The sequence below is a fragment of the Theropithecus gelada genome, chromosome 1, assembly GCF_003255815.1.
Source record: "Theropithecus gelada isolate Dixy chromosome 1, Tgel_1.0, whole genome shotgun sequence".
In the NCBI taxonomy this organism is placed as follows: Eukaryota; Metazoa; Chordata; class Mammalia; order Primates; family Cercopithecidae; genus Theropithecus; species Theropithecus gelada.
Genome location: NC_037668.1, coordinates 188,072,154 through 188,089,889, shown reverse-complemented (window position 1 = coordinate 188,089,889; position 17,736 = coordinate 188,072,154). Strand labels below are relative to the sequence as shown.

The window sequence follows — 17,736 nt, the reverse complement described above, 5'->3', positions numbered from 1 at the left end:
TTAGGTCTTTTTTATATTTTAATTTTTGAATGAAATTGATTCAAATTGATTTTAATTATCTATCCAAACACTTAAATTTTTATGACTTTTGTAAAGTATAATCTCAACCTCAAAAGTGAGCTAGAAATCAATCTTCATCTGTTTAAAGTACAGACAGTGCCTGCTTTATGAGTTTTTGACTTTACAATGGTGTGAAATCAATACACATTTGGTAGAAACTGTACTTCAAGTGCCCATACAACCATTCTGTTTTTCACTTTCAGTAACATATTCAATAAATTATATGAGATATTTAGCACCTTATTAAAAAAACAGGCTCTGGGTTAGATGATTTTGTGGGTTAAGGTAAACATTCTGAGTACATGTGAGGTAGGCTAGGCTAAGTTATGATGTTGGGTTAGGTGTATCAAATGCATTTTCAACTTATGATATTTTCTATTTGATGATGGGTTTATTGGGATATAAACATTGTAAGTCGAGGAGCATCTGTATTCAATATTGATAGGAAGCCTTAGATATAGCAGAAGGAGTATTTGTAAACAAACTTCCTGGAAATTAATTTGGTATATATATAAAGAACCTTTTAAAAGTGCATACCATTTATATACCCAGTAATTCCACTTCTAGGAATCTGTCCTAAAAAATTTAAAAGATCAGACAAAGACTCATGTAACAAGATGTGTAAATTATATAATTTATAATGGTTGACAAAATTGTAAATAGTCTACATATTCAATAATAGTAGAATAGCTAAATAAAATATGATACATTAATATGATGGAATATTGTATAACTATTTTTTAAATGGTGCTGTTGGAGCATATTTAATGCCATGAGGGTATTTTACCATATCATCTTAAGTTTAAAAAGAGAAATAAACGATTGTATATGCAATTTTATTTTCTTTTTAATATATATGCATGGAAAAATGCTGGAAGTAAATATATCAAAATGTTAACAGGTATAATCTTTTCAATTTTTATTTTTTTATTTTTAATTTTTATGAGTACATAGTAGGTATATATATTTATGGAGTAAAATATATGAGATATTTTGGTACAGGCTTGCAACGTTTAATAATCACATCATGATAAATGGGGTATCCATCCCCTCAAGCATTTATCCTTTGTGTTACAAACAATCCAATTATACTCTTTTAGTTATTTTTAAAAGTATAATTAAATTATTATTGACTGTAGTTCCCCTGTTGTGCTGTAAAATACTGTCATATTCATTCTATTTTTTTTGCACACATTAACCCTCCCAACCTCCCTCCCACCCTCCCTACTACCCTTCTCAGCCTCTGGTAACCATCCTTCTACTCTCTACCTCCATGAGTTCAATTGTTTTGATTTTTAGCTCCCACAAATAAGTGAGAACATGTGATGTTTGTCTTTCTGTACCTGGCTTATTTCATTTAATAGTTCATTGTCTTTTAATGGTAGAACTGTGGGTGTTTTTATTTTCTTTGTTGTTTCTTTTTGAACTTCTCGCATCCTCCCTGAAATGAGTATATACTATTCACATAATTGGAGCAGGGGTGATTGGTGGAGAGGGATTGGGCGAAGGGCATACTTGCCTTCTTCCTTCCATAGTAGAGCAGTCTAGTGAATTTCTCCACGATCTGCGCAGGTGTCTCCACACTGGGGGGGATCTCTCCAGTGAGCAGGTTCGGGGTCCCAGAGCTCAGCACTGGCCAGTCCTCATCGGTCAGGCTGATGAGGTTGGCCACAGGGGGCTGCCGTTTGTACTTCTCCAGCTTCTTGCAGTCTTGCATTAGCAGCTCAGCAATGTCAGACCCCACCATGGACTGTAAGGCAAAGAGGATCATCTGAGGAGAATCCTATGGGTCCTCAGGCTGGCCGCCCCAGCTGGAGAAGGAAGGCACCAGGGAGCCTGCCTTCTTCGCGAGGAGTCCAATTATGCAAACATAAGGCAGTCCTTTCTTAGATTGCTATATTTCAAACTTCAGCATCACTATCATGGTTATTTTCTGCCTGTCAGGAGCCACAAAGCTTACCAGAAACATTTACAATTTCACAGGTATATTACCTGGCTGGTGCAATAACTCAGAAACTACAATATTCCCAGACCAAGGAAGATCATCAGGGAAGATTTGCATTAGCAAACTGGCATTGACATTTGAACAATTTTTCCCCTTGGGGCAATTTGTGGCTTCTTTAACATTGCTTTTCATAATCATGCCATAAACATAATCTTATCTATCCCATGAAGACTTCAATTTCAGCCTGCACCTGCTCTCCCACCAAAACAGTAACTTACCCCATTCTGGCGACAAAGGAGAACCAAGAGCTGCCACAGTAGAGCTGAGTCTCTGCTCCCCAGTATCTCAGATTTGCAGCTCTGAGCTGCTTTCTGCTGGCAAAACGTCATAATATCCACCTTATGTATATCTTCCCTACATGGAAAAAATTTAGGGAGCGAAGAGTAAGCAGGCAGACACTTCCCTGTTTCGGACCCCAGGCTCCTCCTAAGTATGCAAGTGCTGGCTGGGCTGTAGTTGAGATAGAAATCTGACAAGCCAGGGCTAGGGTAATGAGTCTATAGCTATAGGATAGTTATTTTCTTATAGAACAGGAAGAAATTTCAGAGATTCTCTCATGCACCCCCTCCATTTTATAGATGAAGCAACAGAGGCCCAGAGACCTGAAGTCACTGCACAGGATAGCAAGTAAAAGCAGACTTTGGAGTCAGACAACCCTGGGTCTAAATCTCGGTCTGCCACTTCTCTGTTTAGACAAGTTTCTTACCTCCTCTGAGCCTCGGCTTTGTCCCCTAAAATAGGGACAGTAAAAGAACCTACCTCCATACAAAAAGGAATTACAAAATTGTGTGGCATGTATTAAGTGATCAATATGATTGGCATTATGATTTGCTCAAGATCATCCAATAACATCAAAGCCAAGTTAGGCTTAGTACCCCAGTCTTTGAATAACCCAATTCACTTTTTTGACCCATATCTGTATACCCGTGTGTAAGAAACAGAGAGAACACTCATTTTTACTTGAGGGAACTGTCAGATGCCATAAGAGGAATACATTTATATAGTAGTGATGATACTTTCCATGTGCATAATCTCACTTGAGACTCACAGACAAGCCTCGGGTAGGGAGAGCAGGTGTTATACCACTTCCAGGGGGAAAACTAAGGTTCAGAGAGGGCTGACCTGTCCACCATGGTATTCCTAGTACATAGGATGCCCGAGCCTGAGACCCATGTTGGCTGTCATCCAGCAAGGACTCTCTGCTCAACAAAGATGCCCTGAGTTACATTTATCAGGAATATAACTAAATATCTAAAAGCAGTCCTAGCTGAGTACTGCAGAGGGCTCACTCGCACACTGTTCCGTAACTTGAACACTGCCGATCTTATCTACCTCTCCAGGAAAAAGCCACTGTCACAAGAATTGTTTCTGCTATGATCCACTCGTCAGGGACTTCCCAGGCGATGCTCCACTTTTCTGCTAACATCTGTCAAGCACACGGAACACTAACACTTCCTACCATGCAGCCTCTGCAAAATGGAACTGGTTTTAGATATCTAAACTGTCATGCTAATTTTGCTTTCTGTCCTTCAACTATTGAATGGCTTGTCAAAATGACTCAGGCCACATCTGGTTCTATCTTGTAGCACGGAGAATTCCACTCCAACAAGGACGGACTTTTTTTTCCAAGGAAACCAAGAACATATCTCCAAAATGCTGATCTGAGCAGGAAGATTGCCCTTACTCAGCAGCTCTTACAGCACTTTACCTAATCAAGGGTCCTGAGAAACTTCTCATCTCCTCTTGCTCTTCGGAATCATTAAGAATAACCTGCAATAAAACAATCAGATTTTATCTTTAAGACTGTGTCCACCCTAGGCCCCTTTCAGTCCAGTCTAGTATCAGACCCCAGGGCCGTGGGGCTAGGATGTGGCTCAAGGCCTTGTAGAGAAAACAGAAAGAAAAAGGTGAATCTTGTTTCTAAAGATGAGCCACTGACATCTCAGGAAAAACATAACTCTAGCATCAATTCTTTCAGAGAAGAGCCCCACCCATTCCTGCACCCCCTAATCCAGGGGGTACCTGGCCCAGTTTCCACAAGAGCATCCCATTCCCGGAGATGCCCCAGCTCAGGCACAGGAAAGCAAGGTAAGCACGTTAGGAGTAGTTAGGTAAGCAGTGTGCCGGCATTCCAGGAACACTGGGTCTTCTTTACCTCCATGCTATGCAGTTCAACAAGGGCTGCTTGCCCGTCAGTGGGAGAGCTGGGACCTACACACACCAGCTGACCTCCTGGCCCGAAACTCACAGGAACGTGAGGAACGTAGAACTTCATGGGCGCTTTGGGACCAGCTGAGGAGACATCCTCTGACCAACAGACACAGATGGACATTGTTAGCGTTACTTCCATCACTTTTCTTTAGTTCAGGAATATGCCACGGACATATTTCTGCCCAAATTCTGCCTGAACCAAAATAAGATTCTGGGTGGGTTGTGTAATTAGAAGAAGCCCATGTTCCCTGCTCCAGTCAGATTTAAGCCTCTGAGAATGTGTCACAATACAATGCATGGGCTTGATGATTCAGTCCAAATGATAATGCACTCAGCCCAGACTCAGTGATGTTGAGAGGCCAAGGAGTCTCTGGCTTTCGTGGCCTCTATACTCATGACAAAGTTCCTACATCCAGACAAAGCAATGATGCTTTGCGTCTTGCTTTTGCTTTTCCTAATTCTCTCTGGTCTTCCCTTTCTTAAAAGCACCACTGAGTGCCTCCTTTCCCAACCTATGATGGATAGGGGCAGTGTTCCCTTCCAGGAATCAGCTATGATGCAATTACTATTACAAGCAAAAAGATAGAAAATGGAACCAAAGTTGACCTCTCTGCCCCAGAGACCTACATAAGCAAATGCGGTGGACAATGATCCACCATAAGGCTGACTTTCCCAGAGACTTTCCACCCAGCCTTTCCACATCAGATTCAACCAACTCTTGTGATCATTTTAGAACCCACCAGCCTGAACTGGACTCCAAGCTGCTGAAGCTGGGGGATCATCCCGCTCGGAGGCATCTGTGATGTACTGACTGAGCTCATAGCTGCTGGAGCTGAGACCAGACTCACGCTGCTGGAGAAGGTTGGACTCACTAGCCAGTGATGGCTGAAAGTTAAAAACAATACAAACACATAGGAAGAAGTTTCAGAGAGCTGGTCTTCTCAAGCGTTCCTTCAAAGAAACAAAACACATACAGTGAAAGTGGATGTGTTGAAAGGAGAAAAAGAGAAAATCAAGTTGATAGGCATTTGCCAAAGGATATATTATGACCCAATGGAAAGAGCGGAGGCCTTGGGGTCAGGGGCCCTTGAATTCAAATCTCAGCTTTGTCTTATACTCAGCTGCTGTGCCCCTGGACACGTGACTTAGGCTCTCTGAGCTCAGTGCTTTCATCTGTGATATAATCATATCTGCCCTATATACTTCAAGTAATTTACGTATTCATTCATCAACTTTTTTTTTTTTTTTTTTTTTGAGACAGAGTCTCGCTCTGTCATGAGGCTGGAGTTCAATGGCACGATCTCAGCTCACTGCAACCTCCACCTCCTGGGTTCAAGCGATTCTCCTGCCTCAGCCTCCCAAGTAGCTGTGACTACAGGTGCACCACCACGCCAACTGATGTTTGTATTTTTAGTAGAGACAGGGTTTCACCATGTTGGCCAGGATGGTCTCAATCTCTTGACATCATGATCTGCCCACCTCAGCCTCCCAAAGCCCTGGGATTACAGGCATGAGCCACCGTGCCTGGCCCTCATTCATTGACTGTTTGATGAGCACCTATTATGCCCTAGGTGCCATGCTTTCCCCTTGGATGCAGGTGTAAAGAAATTCATGGGTCCAGGTATGATGGTTCACACTTGTAATCCCAGCACTTTGGTAGGCCAAAGCAGGAGGATCACTTGAGCCCATGAATTTGAGACCCCAAATTGCAACATAGCAAGACCTCATCTCTACAAAAAAAAAATAAAAAATAAAAAAATTTAGCTGGGCACGGTGATGCACACCTATAGCCCCAGCGACTTGGGAGGCTGAGGTGGAAGGATCACTTGAGCCCAGGAGTTCAAGGCTGCAGTGAGCTATGACCATGCTGTTACACTCCAGCCTGGGTGACAGAGCAAAACTCTGTCTCTAAAGAAATAAAGAAAGAAATTCATTGAGTTTACATCTTGTGTGCATACAAGTAAAATAATGAATTCAAAAGCTCTCTGGGCCAGGCCAGGGGCTCACACCTGTAATCCCAGCACTGTGGGAGGCCGACCCAGGAGGATCAGATCGCCTGAGGTTAGGATTTCCAGACCAACCTGGCCAACGTGGTGAAACCCCGTCTCCACTAAAAACTACAAAAATTAACTGGGCATGGCGGCACACAGTTGTAGTCCCAGCTACTAGGGAGGCTGAGCCAGGAGGATCACTTGAATCAGGGAGGTGGAGGTTGCAGTGAGCCGAGATTGTGCCACTGCACTCCAGCCTGTGCAACAGAGTGAGACTCTGTCTCAAAAAATAAAATAAAATAAAAAGTAAAGCTCTTGTACACTGTAAAGTGCTGTACATGTGTATGTGGCTGCTGTCATTGTATTGTTACTATTAGTCATAATCATATGTGCCCTACCCTATTAAGCACTAAGTATACAAAAGAAATTGACCTCAAAAATCATACAAACCTAATAAGGGAGACAAGATTAATACAAGACTTTCAAAATTAAGACCCGATCTCTGGCGGAGTGTGGTGGCTCAGACCTGTAATCCCAGCACTTTGGGAGGTCAAGGTGGGCAGATCACGAGGTCAGGAGTTCAAAACCAGCCTGGCCAACATGGTGAAACCCCGTCTCTACTAAAAATACAAAAATTAGCTGGGCGTGGTGGGGGGGTGCCTGTAATCCTAGCTACTCAGGAGGCTGAGGCAGGAGAATCGCCTGAACCCAGGAGATGAAGGTAGCAGTGAGGCGAGATTGTGCCACTGCACTCCAGCCTGGGCAACAGAGTGAAACTCTGTCTCAAAAGAAAAGAACCATCTCTGTAGTATATTTGCAAATTTTCCACAAATCTAAAATGATTCTAAAATAAAAAGTGTATTTTAAAAAAGATCTCCATTTTGTGGCCCAGCTGGTGCATACAATAAGATTTTTAGAGGAGAGGGATGAATGAAGAGTTAGAAAAGGTTTCAAGCCCTGCTTCTCAAACCTGAATTCAAAGATTCTAGCAACTTCCCTCTTCCTGGGTTAAACCAAATTGCTAGTCCCCTGGGGTCCCTAACACCTAACACCTGGATGAGAGTGTCCTCTCTTTCCCAGTGTGTTGGAGTGAGCTGGGTGACCTTTCTCGATCCCCTCAATTTGCTGAAAATGCAAAGGAGTTCAGTTTAGGGCCTCGGTTGCCTAAGACTGAGGCAGTAAGGAGGGAAGAAAGGAAGGCATGGGTGGAGGTTCTGCCAAGAGGGAAGGAATGGGTCCTCCAGACGGCTGACCGCTGGACATCCATGCCCAAGGGCCCTGTTCTGCCACTGCTGACAGTGTCAGCTGCAACACATGGACACAGTCTCCAGCCCCCACGTCACTTTAGGTTACCTTAGTTTTCTGGGCCCCAGCAAGCAGGCTCCCTGGAAACAGCTCCCCGGGCCACTCCTGTCCAGAGTTGGAAGCAGGGCTGTCTTTATAAGGGTTCCTACTGTTAGATCTGCAGCAAAATGACAGGAGCAGTGAGCGGGGTCCCGGGCAAGCCAGCAAGGCTGAAGCACTCTCTGCCGGAAGCTGACCTGCTCCAAAGCATGGTCAGGTGCCATGTCAGCCTGGGTGCCATAGGAGAAAGCATTTTCCTCCCACTCGCCACCTCAATCTACTAATCCCAGAAAAACAGGAGTGCTTGAGTTCCACAGCTCAGTGGCTGGAAGCAGCCTCAGGTCCTGATGAGAACGGTTGGTCTCTACAGCCTGACATTCTGGAATGACTTACATCAGAGTGTTTAGGTTGGTGAATTCCAGAGCTGTGAGCACCAGGACAGATGCTTGGGCAAAACTCTCTTCCCTGTGTTGTCTTACCACGGGGAGGTGGCCCATTCTCAGGGCTCAGGCGTAGGCTGAGGAGAAGCACCCCAGCCCCAGGTAGGTTCTCATGACCTAATCATGAGAGCTTTTTCTAGGCCATATCTGTTCTGAGGCCAACACAGAATTAAAGTCCTCTTTTAGGACAGACCTCAGGGAACCTCACAGGACTCAGACTTGCCCAGCTTTGGGAGCAGACTCTCAGTGATAAGAATCTCTCATCCCAGGGTCCATATTAACAGCGGACCAGGACCATCCTTGGATACTCCCATATCCCTGTGGCTGAAACAAAGGTACACAGGCTTCTGGAGGTAAGAGACCAGCATCAGACACCAGAAGATTTGCCCAACATAGTCTGAGTTTGACAACATCATGTCAAACTGGCCTCTCCTTTTGCACTTACTGGAAGTGGGTCTCACTATTTGTTCCAAATGGACTGTGCTGGTTTTCATAATGATGTTCATCAAGGTACTTTTGCTCTCGGTAATCTTCATGCCAGATATAAGGACTCCTTTGCCTTGGCACTGCACCCTCAGAGAAAACAGAATCAAGACAGGTCACTTCCTGTTTCTGAAAGTTCTTAGAAAGATATTAGTGAGCTGTGAGGAGTTCCTAGAGCACAGTAGATCTAAAAACATATTTTCCAAATTGAAAAAATAGATAGGTAAGAGCTAATGATGAAAGTCCATAGGACGCCTCTCAGACCCCTCTGAACTAATTAGCGTGGATCTATACAACCGCACAACGATGGGGATTGGTGTGTACATGTGTGGGGGGCAGGTGGGGGGGGTGTGTGTGTGTGTTCAATGTTGAAACAGATTTATCTTTGCTAGCAGTTCAGACGCTGCCATTAAGACACACCCTATACTTATTAGTATAGGGGAGAACACTCCTTTGGGTGCATATCTGCTGTCCTCAGGGTGAAGTGACAGACTCCTACTATAGCCCAGCAGATGTCCTTAAGAACTGACTTCACTGTTACTTGGCCAAAGACTATACCCTTGGCTATAAGGCAAAGTAGAAGAAAAAATGTGGATGAAGTGCAAACTACCCATAGTACTAGTAACAGTACCATCATCTATGCAAACAAAGGAAAACAACTCCTTTATGTCTCTTCTCAGGACATCGAGAAGGAGTGTTTCTGCTGTGGTCTCGTCTGGCCAAGAAAAGATGCGCAAGGTGAGGGTCTGAACATGGCTCCGTCGGTCTCTCCCCTGCCTCTCAGACCAGCTGCCCCATCCCCAAATCCCAGAGGCTTCTTGGAGACTTTTCCATACCTCTTTCTTCCTGCAGCCACTGCGGGTGTCCGTGATAGTAGTAACTTCCATAAGCATATTCCTCCCTCGTTGTGGGAGAGTGATAGCCCTGATATGAATTCTCATACCCTGGCCTAAAATAGCACAAAGAAGACTGGTCAGTTGAGGACAAGGGTGGTAAAGACAGAAACCAATGGAAGACTTGACAAACTAAACAGCTTCAGAGGACAGAGTTGTGACCCAGCCTAGAATCTGCTTGAAAGCCATGGTTAATTCTAGATCCTATAAACAGAATCAGAGCAAGAGTCAGGCCTTTGTTGCATAACAAGAGTAGAATTTTTATAGTAAAATTTTTTTACTTAAAACTCTTTTCTAAAAACCTCTTTTTTATTTAAAACTCTTTTACTTTATAGTAAAACTCTCACTCCCCAAATACATACATATTATCTTAGAACACTCTGTCCTGACATTATCTGAGAAAATCACTTCCTGAGACGACTGTGTTAAGTCTCCAATACACCACTGTAACTTCCATGCTTATTCCAGATGGAATTGAGATTAAAAAGTCAAACTGGACTATCTTAAGTCTGATTACTTTTATTGCCTCTGTCCTGAACATGCCTCTCTTTGAGAATTCAACAATCCAAAAAGATTGGGGAGAGGACCATCATAATACTAACGTTTTTATCAATTAGTAATTTTTTTTTTTTTTTTGAGACAGAGTCTCACTCTGTCACCCAGGTTGGAGTGCAGTGGCATGATCTCGGCTCACTGCAATCTCCATCTCCCAGGTTCAAGTGATTCTCACATCTCAGCTACCCAAGTAGCTGGGATTACAGGTGTGCACCACCACGCCCAGCTAATTTTGTTTTGTTTTGTTTTGTATTTTTAGTAGAGACAGGGTTTCACCATGTTGGACAGGCTGGTCTCGAGCTCCCAACCTCAGATGATCTGCCTGCCTTGGCTTCCCAAAGTGCTGGGATTACAGGCGTGAGCCACTGCACCTAGCCCAATTAGTAATTCTTTAGTATTTCTTAGGGACAAATTTCTTTATAATAATAGTCGTAATTTCAACCCTGAATCTGTAAGCAGGTAAATATTACCCCTAAAGTAGAACATAGATGGCTTCCAACATTCCGTGAAATACTAAGTCCAGTGCTACAGACCAGGGAAACAGGAATTCCAGCTTCTCCAACCTGAATAGAATGACCTCACTGCAACCTCTGCCTTCCGAACTTGCAGCCTCCAAGTTTCTATCTGCTTTCCCTAAGGTCGATTTTTTTAAAGTTCCCATTCATTCAATATGGATTATTGGTATGCCTGTTACATTCCGGGTACTGTGGTAGGAACTAGGACTCTTCTTGGTGCCGGTAGTGTCATGCTAATCCCAAGGCAATGTGGTCTAATGACAATGAGGAACTCCTTATAGGGATCTCCAAGAAAAGCTTTTCCATAGTCTACATATACTACCTTTTGCAATCCCAGAGCAAGAGGGTTCCATCTGCTCTTTTGAATTTCACCACTTTTCTTCCCTCTACACTGCCCCCCCCAAACCCCCAATACTCAATTGCATTTGTGATGGCTTCTTTAAGAAGCTCCACTAGGGAATAAAGAGGAGAGAAATACTATCTTCAGTCATCAGAAACAAATTTGGGAGAGGACAGGATTTAGCTAAAGCCATGTAGTAAGGCAGAGAAGGAAAAAGAAAAAAGGGGGAGAAAAATAAAAGGAAAAGGAAGAAGGAAAAGAACAATCTATTCATAAGCATTTAGGAGAGTTGCATTCATTCCAAGCCCTAAAGCCATACCTTGAATACAACTGACTGGGATAACCACTTTCGTAATAGTCAATTCTAGACAGAGGCTGATGCCAGTCCCCAGGCCTGGAGGCATAATGGGACTGTTGATGGTCTGTCCTGGGCTCCTGCTGTGGCTGGGGGCTCCCACGGTTGTCTTGCCATTGGTGAAACCTCTCTCCATTGTGCCGAGAGTGAGGGACAGGCCGATGATGTCCATCTCTCCGAAACCCTCGGTCTGGATCCTTTGAGGGTGCTGTGACCTTCCCTCGTGTCTGGGGCAGCCTCTGGGGAGCCCAAAGTTCCATCACTGACTCTCTGAATTTGTCTTGGGTTTTGAGTAAGTTGTGTAGTTATTTTATCTTCCTGCAGACAAAAGAAAAAGGAAAAAAAATCATCATTTGAAACCTATATCCAAACATAGTGGTTGATTAGGTTTTGTGAAAAGAGCAGCTATGGTCCTCAAAATCTATCTAAAACAAACCATATGGTCATGGATACAGAGAAATCTGAAAAAAAAAATCTCAGATACATGAAGCAAATAACAGACTAGACAATTATATTGATATTGCTTAAAAAATTAAAAAGTACATTTGGAACCACGACAGATGGGGGAGGCATGGGAGACAGATAACAGTAATAGGTACAGCTAAAAATGCTATCAAGGAATCCCAGTTGATGTTTCTTCACATATTCCCCCAGCAAATGTTTATTTAACACTTACAGTGGAGGCCCTGTGGTATCATAAATAGAGTGGGTCTTGCAGAGAGCTAGATCAGAGTTCAAATCCTAACTCTGCCACTTAACTAGCTAGTTCATTTTTTCAAGCCTCAATTTCCTTACCCATGAAATAGAGACTGTAATGACTACCTCGCAAGGTTATTGACAGAGTTAAAGATAACCTCTGCAAAGTGCCTGACATGTTACCCAACATGTTAAAGTGCTCAATAAATAGTAGTGTTATCAAGGATAAAGATGAGGGTAGTATGAGTGGCTGAAGATGTTTACTAAAGAAAAAGAAGTTTAGGCCGGGCATGGTGGCTCACGCCTGTAATCCCAGCACTTGGGGAGGCTGAGACGGGCGGATCACGAGGTCAGGAGATCGAGACCACCCTGGCTAACATGGTGAAACCCCGTCTCTACTAAAAATACAAAAATTAGCCGGGCGCAGTGGCGGGCACCTGTAGTCCCAGCTACACGGGAGGCTGAGGCAGGAGAATGGCGTGAACCTGGGAGGCGGAGCTTGCAGTGAGTGGAGATCGCACTACTGCACTCCAGCCTGGGCGACAGAGCAAGACTCCGTCTCAAAAAAAAAAAAAAAAAAAAGAAAAGAAAAAGAAGTTTAGACTGACCTTTTCAAGAAGCACCTTTTCTGAATCCTTACGTTAACCCCCCAAAGAACTAGAACCTATATAACATGGTCATCCCTGCTCCTCCAGAGAAGCCAACAAGAGGCAAATTTGGGATTGTTTTCATAAAAAATTAGAAGGCCATGTCTCAGGATTCTTCCTGGCTGGAGATTTTAAATCCTGGAAGTCTCCCTAGCATCAAACTAATTTTCCCCCACATCCCCACGTATTCCTGAAAAAGGAAAATTGCTCCAAGGACTGATTACCTTCCAGGTTCCTCTGCTCATAGCACGGGGTGGTGGGGGGCAGGGGTTGCACCCGCCAAAGGAAAGCACGCCTCAGATCTTACTCTTGCTCAGGATTCTCTTGTGTCAGGAGCATCCACAGGCTAGGTCGGCCTCGATTTTTTCTTCCTTAGGAACTGTTTTAGGTTGCAAGATTCTGATCAAATCAGTTAACTTGTTTCCACTACTAAAGGTCCCAGCCTCACATAAAAATGCATATCAGAACAAAAGGTCAAAAGGGTGGGTGTTGAAATCGAGACGTCACTCTGCTCAAACACCAGGGAGCCAGGGTCGACAGCTATGAGCCAAGAGCTATGAGACAGCAGAACACACAAGAAGAGCAAGGTGCAGAGGGGGCCTCCCACCTTAAGGTCACTCACAACTCAGGGGAACCTGTGGCTTCCTTCCCATGTCAGCTCACTCCCTTGAAAAAGCCAGGTGCAATGACAGCCTTTGCCAGCAAATCCCAGGAAGGGCCAAATGTCCCAGACACAAGGAAGGGTACATGAGCCTTTTCTGAAGGCTGGTGGAACTTAAAACCATTTGGACCAAGTAAGCGGAATGAGAAGAAACCTGCTTTCTCCTTGTCCCCAGATAGTCTCACTAGGCAGCCCTTCCCCAAATGCAAAGGTGCAACACCCAATCTTTCCACTGAAATCACATCATTTTGCTGCCAAGAGACATCAACTCCAGCAAATCAGTCCTCAGATTAAGGACACCAAATAAATAGCACCTTCGATTCTCAAAATGAAGGAATTACATCTATGATGACAAATCACACTCACATATTCACATAAATGACCTTTCCTCGCCCCGGTAAAGGCCATCTCGCCTTTCCTAATCTGACGGCACAGCACGTCCAGCTCAAAGAAGGGAAAGAAGGGAGCAAGTGGTCCCACACACCTGCTCCAATGGCTTCCCACCTTCCTTCAGCGCTGCTCCAGGGACCTGGCCTAAGAGTGCCCCCTCTCCTCTTGGAGACTGTCAAAGTCCAGGTGCCACATCTACCACGACTCACCGGGCCCTCAGATCTACAGCATGTCAGTTACCTTTGCAACTGCCCAGCCTCCATAGAGCTGATTCATTAGGGCAAAGTACAGCCCAGATACTGCAGTCCAGGACCCGCCTGACTTGAAGAATTTGCTCTGAACGCTGTCAGAGACTGGCGCTTCTGTTTGCCTGAGCTTCTGTGACTGAGCCAGGTTCACTCACATGAGAAATCATTCAAATTCCCACAGCAATCACGGAAGAGAGACATCAGGAAGAGGAAGTCCAGAAGCCCCGAGGCAGCCGGGTCTGGCGCGAAAAGCGCCACCTTTGGGGTGTTAACCCGGGGCTCTTCCACTCGCTGGTTCTGTTACTTAACCTCTCTGAGTTTCAGTTTCTTTTTCTTTAAAATGGGAATGGCAATGCTTAGCTTATGAGGGTCATTACGAGGATGAAATGTTGGTAAAGCATCACATGATATATAGGTAAGTATGCCCCGCAGATCAATATTATCTTTTCCTTTCCAAAGAGAGGAGTTAATTCCACTGGTTGAGGTGCATGGGGAAGGGGACATGTTTGCTGGTGGGAGTAAACACCTGGTTTGCCCAGTGTGGGTTTTTCTCATGTATGTTTCTCTCCATTGGGCTCTGGTTGTGTAATACATTCTGTTATCTAGCTAGAAGGCAGATTTATATCCCCAATATTGAACTGAAGGCACTAAAAAGTTTTCCATTATAACAAGAAAGTAGTTTCTCGCGCTTGAAATACACATTTCTTCTGCAATATCAAGGTAAACACGGAGAAACACATGACTACTTCTGAATTAATATTTTAAAATTCTGAATTTTAAAAAATCCCAAATGGTTTATTCTTTCTCTCAACAAATACTTACTGTGTTCCTATTAAGGGCCAGGATTTGACACACATAAATATAAAAGACACAAATTAGTCTCTCATATCTGTCATTACTAGTCCAGGGAAAACCACCCTCTTGGGTCTCATGGTCGTATAGGGTCATGTATCTAAGCTACAGGATTTTCTCTCAGCCCCTCAGCTGACTCTAGAACCCAGCAACTGAGTGTAGAATTCTCTGACTGCAGCTAATGGTTTTTTTTTTTTTTTTTTCTCCAAGACAGAGTCTTCCTCTGTCACCCAGGCTGTAGTGCAGTGGTGCAATCTCGGCTCACTGCAACCTCCACCTCCCGGGTTTAAGCAATTCTCCTGCCTCAGCCTCCCAAGTAGCTGGGATTACAGGCACGTGCCACCACGCCTGGCTAATTTTTGTATTTTTAGTAAAGACGGGGTTTCATCATGTTGGCCAGGCTGGTCTCAAACTCCTGACCTTGTGATCCACCCGCCTCAGCCTCCCAAAGTGCTGGGATTACAGGCATGAGCCACCGTGCCCAGCCGTTAATGGTTTCTTACCTCACTCTTGGTCTGTGAAGTTTGGCTCTCTAATGGCTGCACTGTTGTTTTTAATCCTTCTGGGAAGAGGAACTAGAGAAGGACACACACATCGACAGCAGGAATCAGAACGTGGGTGATGATTACACTGACTTGATATCAAATTATATGTTCTGATATATCACAATAACATTCATAAAAGTTCTTGATGTCACTCTTTTGGCATATAATGTGACATTAGTCTTGCCTATAACACCAGCTGCATTATCGGAATGTTAACTTTGAAAAGGACCTTAGAGGTTATTTTAGCAACTTTGCTTTTTTGATGATAAAACCAAGATCCAAAGAAGTGAAATGACTTACCCAAGATCACAAAGTTAACTAGAAGTCCAGTGAAAATTACACTGGTGTGCTCTAGCTGCCTTGCACAAGGTTAATAAGAGCTGATTATTAAATATTCAGGAATTATGTGAGCCAGTTGTTAAACCATGGAAAACTTGAAATCCACCATGGTGGGAGTATTTACACCACAGAAATTGGCAAATGCTACAAAGCGAGGTTGTTGGTGGGTTGTTGGTTTTTTTCAGAGAACCTGTTTAGCAGCATACTGATTTTAACCCCAAACTCTTACTTCCTGATTCAGTGTTCTTGCAATTATAGAATTGTCCTTCTGTTACTAGCCTTCAGTGCACAACGCTGGCTTAAACATCTAGTCAAATTATTCCAAATGCTTCTTTTTTTTTTTTTTTTTTTTTTTTTTGAGGCCGAGTCTCGCTCTGTCACCCAGGCTGGAGTGCAGTGGCCGGATCTCAGCTCACTGCAAGCTCCGCCTCCCGGGTTCCCGCCATTCTCCTGCCTCAGCCTCCCGAGTAGCTGGGACTACAGGCGCCCACCACCTCGCCCGGCTAGTTTTTTTTTTTTGTATTTTTTAGTAGAGACGGGGTTTCATTGTGTTAGCCAGGATGGTCTCGATCTCCTGACCTCGTGATCTGCCCGTCTTGGCCTCCCAAAGTGCTGGGATTACAGGCTTGAGCCACCGCGCCCGGCCCCAAATGCTTCTTTTGTGACATCCCATAGTATCTCTAATTATCTCTAGAGTTATTATGAAACTCTTCAAACACTCACCAACCACAATTAATTCTAATTAGCTTTAATTATTCTATATAGACATATGGCATACAACAGTTATATGGGTCACAAAATTAAGTAGATTGTGGTGGGATCTCACCGCTCCAAAGGGTTTGGGATTTATCATTTCCTACCTTCCCAGCCCTACATAACTACAACTACTAAGTCTTTCAGCCCGGCAGCTCAATTATTCCTGATTTCTAAACCAAATTGACCCAGATTGACAATATACTAGGAGTTCAGTCCCCACCAGGAGGTGGACCAGAATGAGTCTTGCCACCCCAAGTCCTGGCTGCAGTGTTCTTGGATAATCCAGTAGCCTCCCTCATGCCCAAATGGCTACAGTCTTCATATTATCCTGCCCCAGGTGCTCTGTCCTCATACCTGATTCCTGCTCTGCATCCCAACTATGTACCAGGATTGGAATCCTAGAAGTTTACTAATTTATGTGAATTTCCTTTCCCAGTCTCCGTCCTCCTTTCCAAATGCCAGACAGCACTGTCTAGGGTCTAGCTTCAAATAAGAGTAACTGCCTGCTGTGAACTGAACGTTTGTTTCTTCCCAAAATTCGTATGTTGAAATCCTAACCCCCAATGTATTAGGAGGTAGGCCTCTGAAAGGTCGTGAGAGTGGAGCCCTTGTCAATGGAATTAGTTCCCTTATAAAAAAGACACAAAAGGGTTTGCTTCTCCTCTCTCTCTCTGCTCTCTGATATGTAAGAATACAAACAAAAGATAGCCACCTGCAAACCAGGAAGTGGCCCTCACCAGACACCAGATCTGCTGGAATCTTGATCTTGGACTTCCCAGCCTCCAGAAGGGTGAGAAATAAATTTATGTTGTTTAAGCCACCTAGTTTATGGTTTTCTGTCACAGTAACCCGAACTGACTAAGACACTACCCTAGTTTGACACCTGTCTAGCAAAAGTATTATCACTGTTAATGATGCTGCTAATGTCTAGCCACCAGATTAGTGCTGATGGATGTGAACACCCACCTAGATCCAGGTCAGGTTTGCCATGAATCCTTGAGCACTGTGATTTAATGACTGGTTACTCTTGCAAAGGGCAGCTCATCATTTAAGACATCCCCCAGGCTTCATCCTATTCCTTTACTGAAAGTAACAATTTAGAAAACAAGCTGAGAAGATCTGCATCAATGTGTTATCAGTAGTTATCCACTGGGTAATGGAATGATGGATGATTTTATTTTCTTCCTCTTGCTTATCCATATTTTCTAACTTTTCTACAATAAGTGTATATTATTTTAAAAGGCAAAATTAACTAACATTATTTTTAATCAATAGTATTAGTTCAACCACCAAATGTGTTATTGTCACATCAGTAACTAATTAGGCATTCAAGCTGCTAAAATGGGACAGTGCTCAAAGCTTCCAAGATTGATTAATTGTGCTCAGTCTGCTCTTCTTGATAGAGGTTGA

General features: G+C 43.8%; 1 protein-coding gene across 2 annotated transcripts in view; it reads right to left on the bottom strand.

The window, feature by feature from the left end:
• SEC16B (SEC16 homolog B, endoplasmic reticulum export factor) overlaps positions 1 to 17,326 on the bottom strand; it is a 50,600-nt gene extending 33,274 nt beyond the window's left edge. Inside the window, exons 1-11 of one of the 2 annotated variants that reach the window (XM_025390374.1) lie at positions 17,293 to 17,326; positions 15,190 to 15,261; positions 11,157 to 11,510; positions 9,371 to 9,483; positions 8,497 to 8,617; positions 7,621 to 7,729; positions 5,017 to 5,161; positions 4,221 to 4,372; positions 3,774 to 3,835; positions 2,284 to 2,419; positions 1,580 to 1,810 (exon numbers count right to left, since the gene is read on the bottom strand). In XM_025390374.1, the coding sequence (XP_025246159.1) occupies positions 1,580 to 1,810; positions 2,284 to 2,419; positions 3,774 to 3,835; positions 4,221 to 4,372; positions 5,017 to 5,161; positions 7,621 to 7,729; positions 8,497 to 8,617; positions 9,371 to 9,483; positions 11,157 to 11,452 (1,365 nt within the window). In that variant the 5' untranslated portion in view covers positions 11,453 to 11,510; positions 15,190 to 15,261; positions 17,293 to 17,326. Of the gene's footprint in view, positions 1 to 1,579; positions 1,811 to 2,283; positions 2,420 to 3,773; positions 3,836 to 4,220; positions 4,373 to 5,016; positions 5,162 to 7,620; positions 7,730 to 8,496; positions 8,618 to 9,370; positions 9,484 to 11,156; positions 11,511 to 13,989; positions 14,014 to 15,189; positions 15,262 to 17,292 lie in introns of those variants that run through there. The other variant, XM_025390385.1, reaches the window with a different exon arrangement.
• Between the last annotated feature and the right edge of the window lie 410 nt (positions 17,327 to 17,736).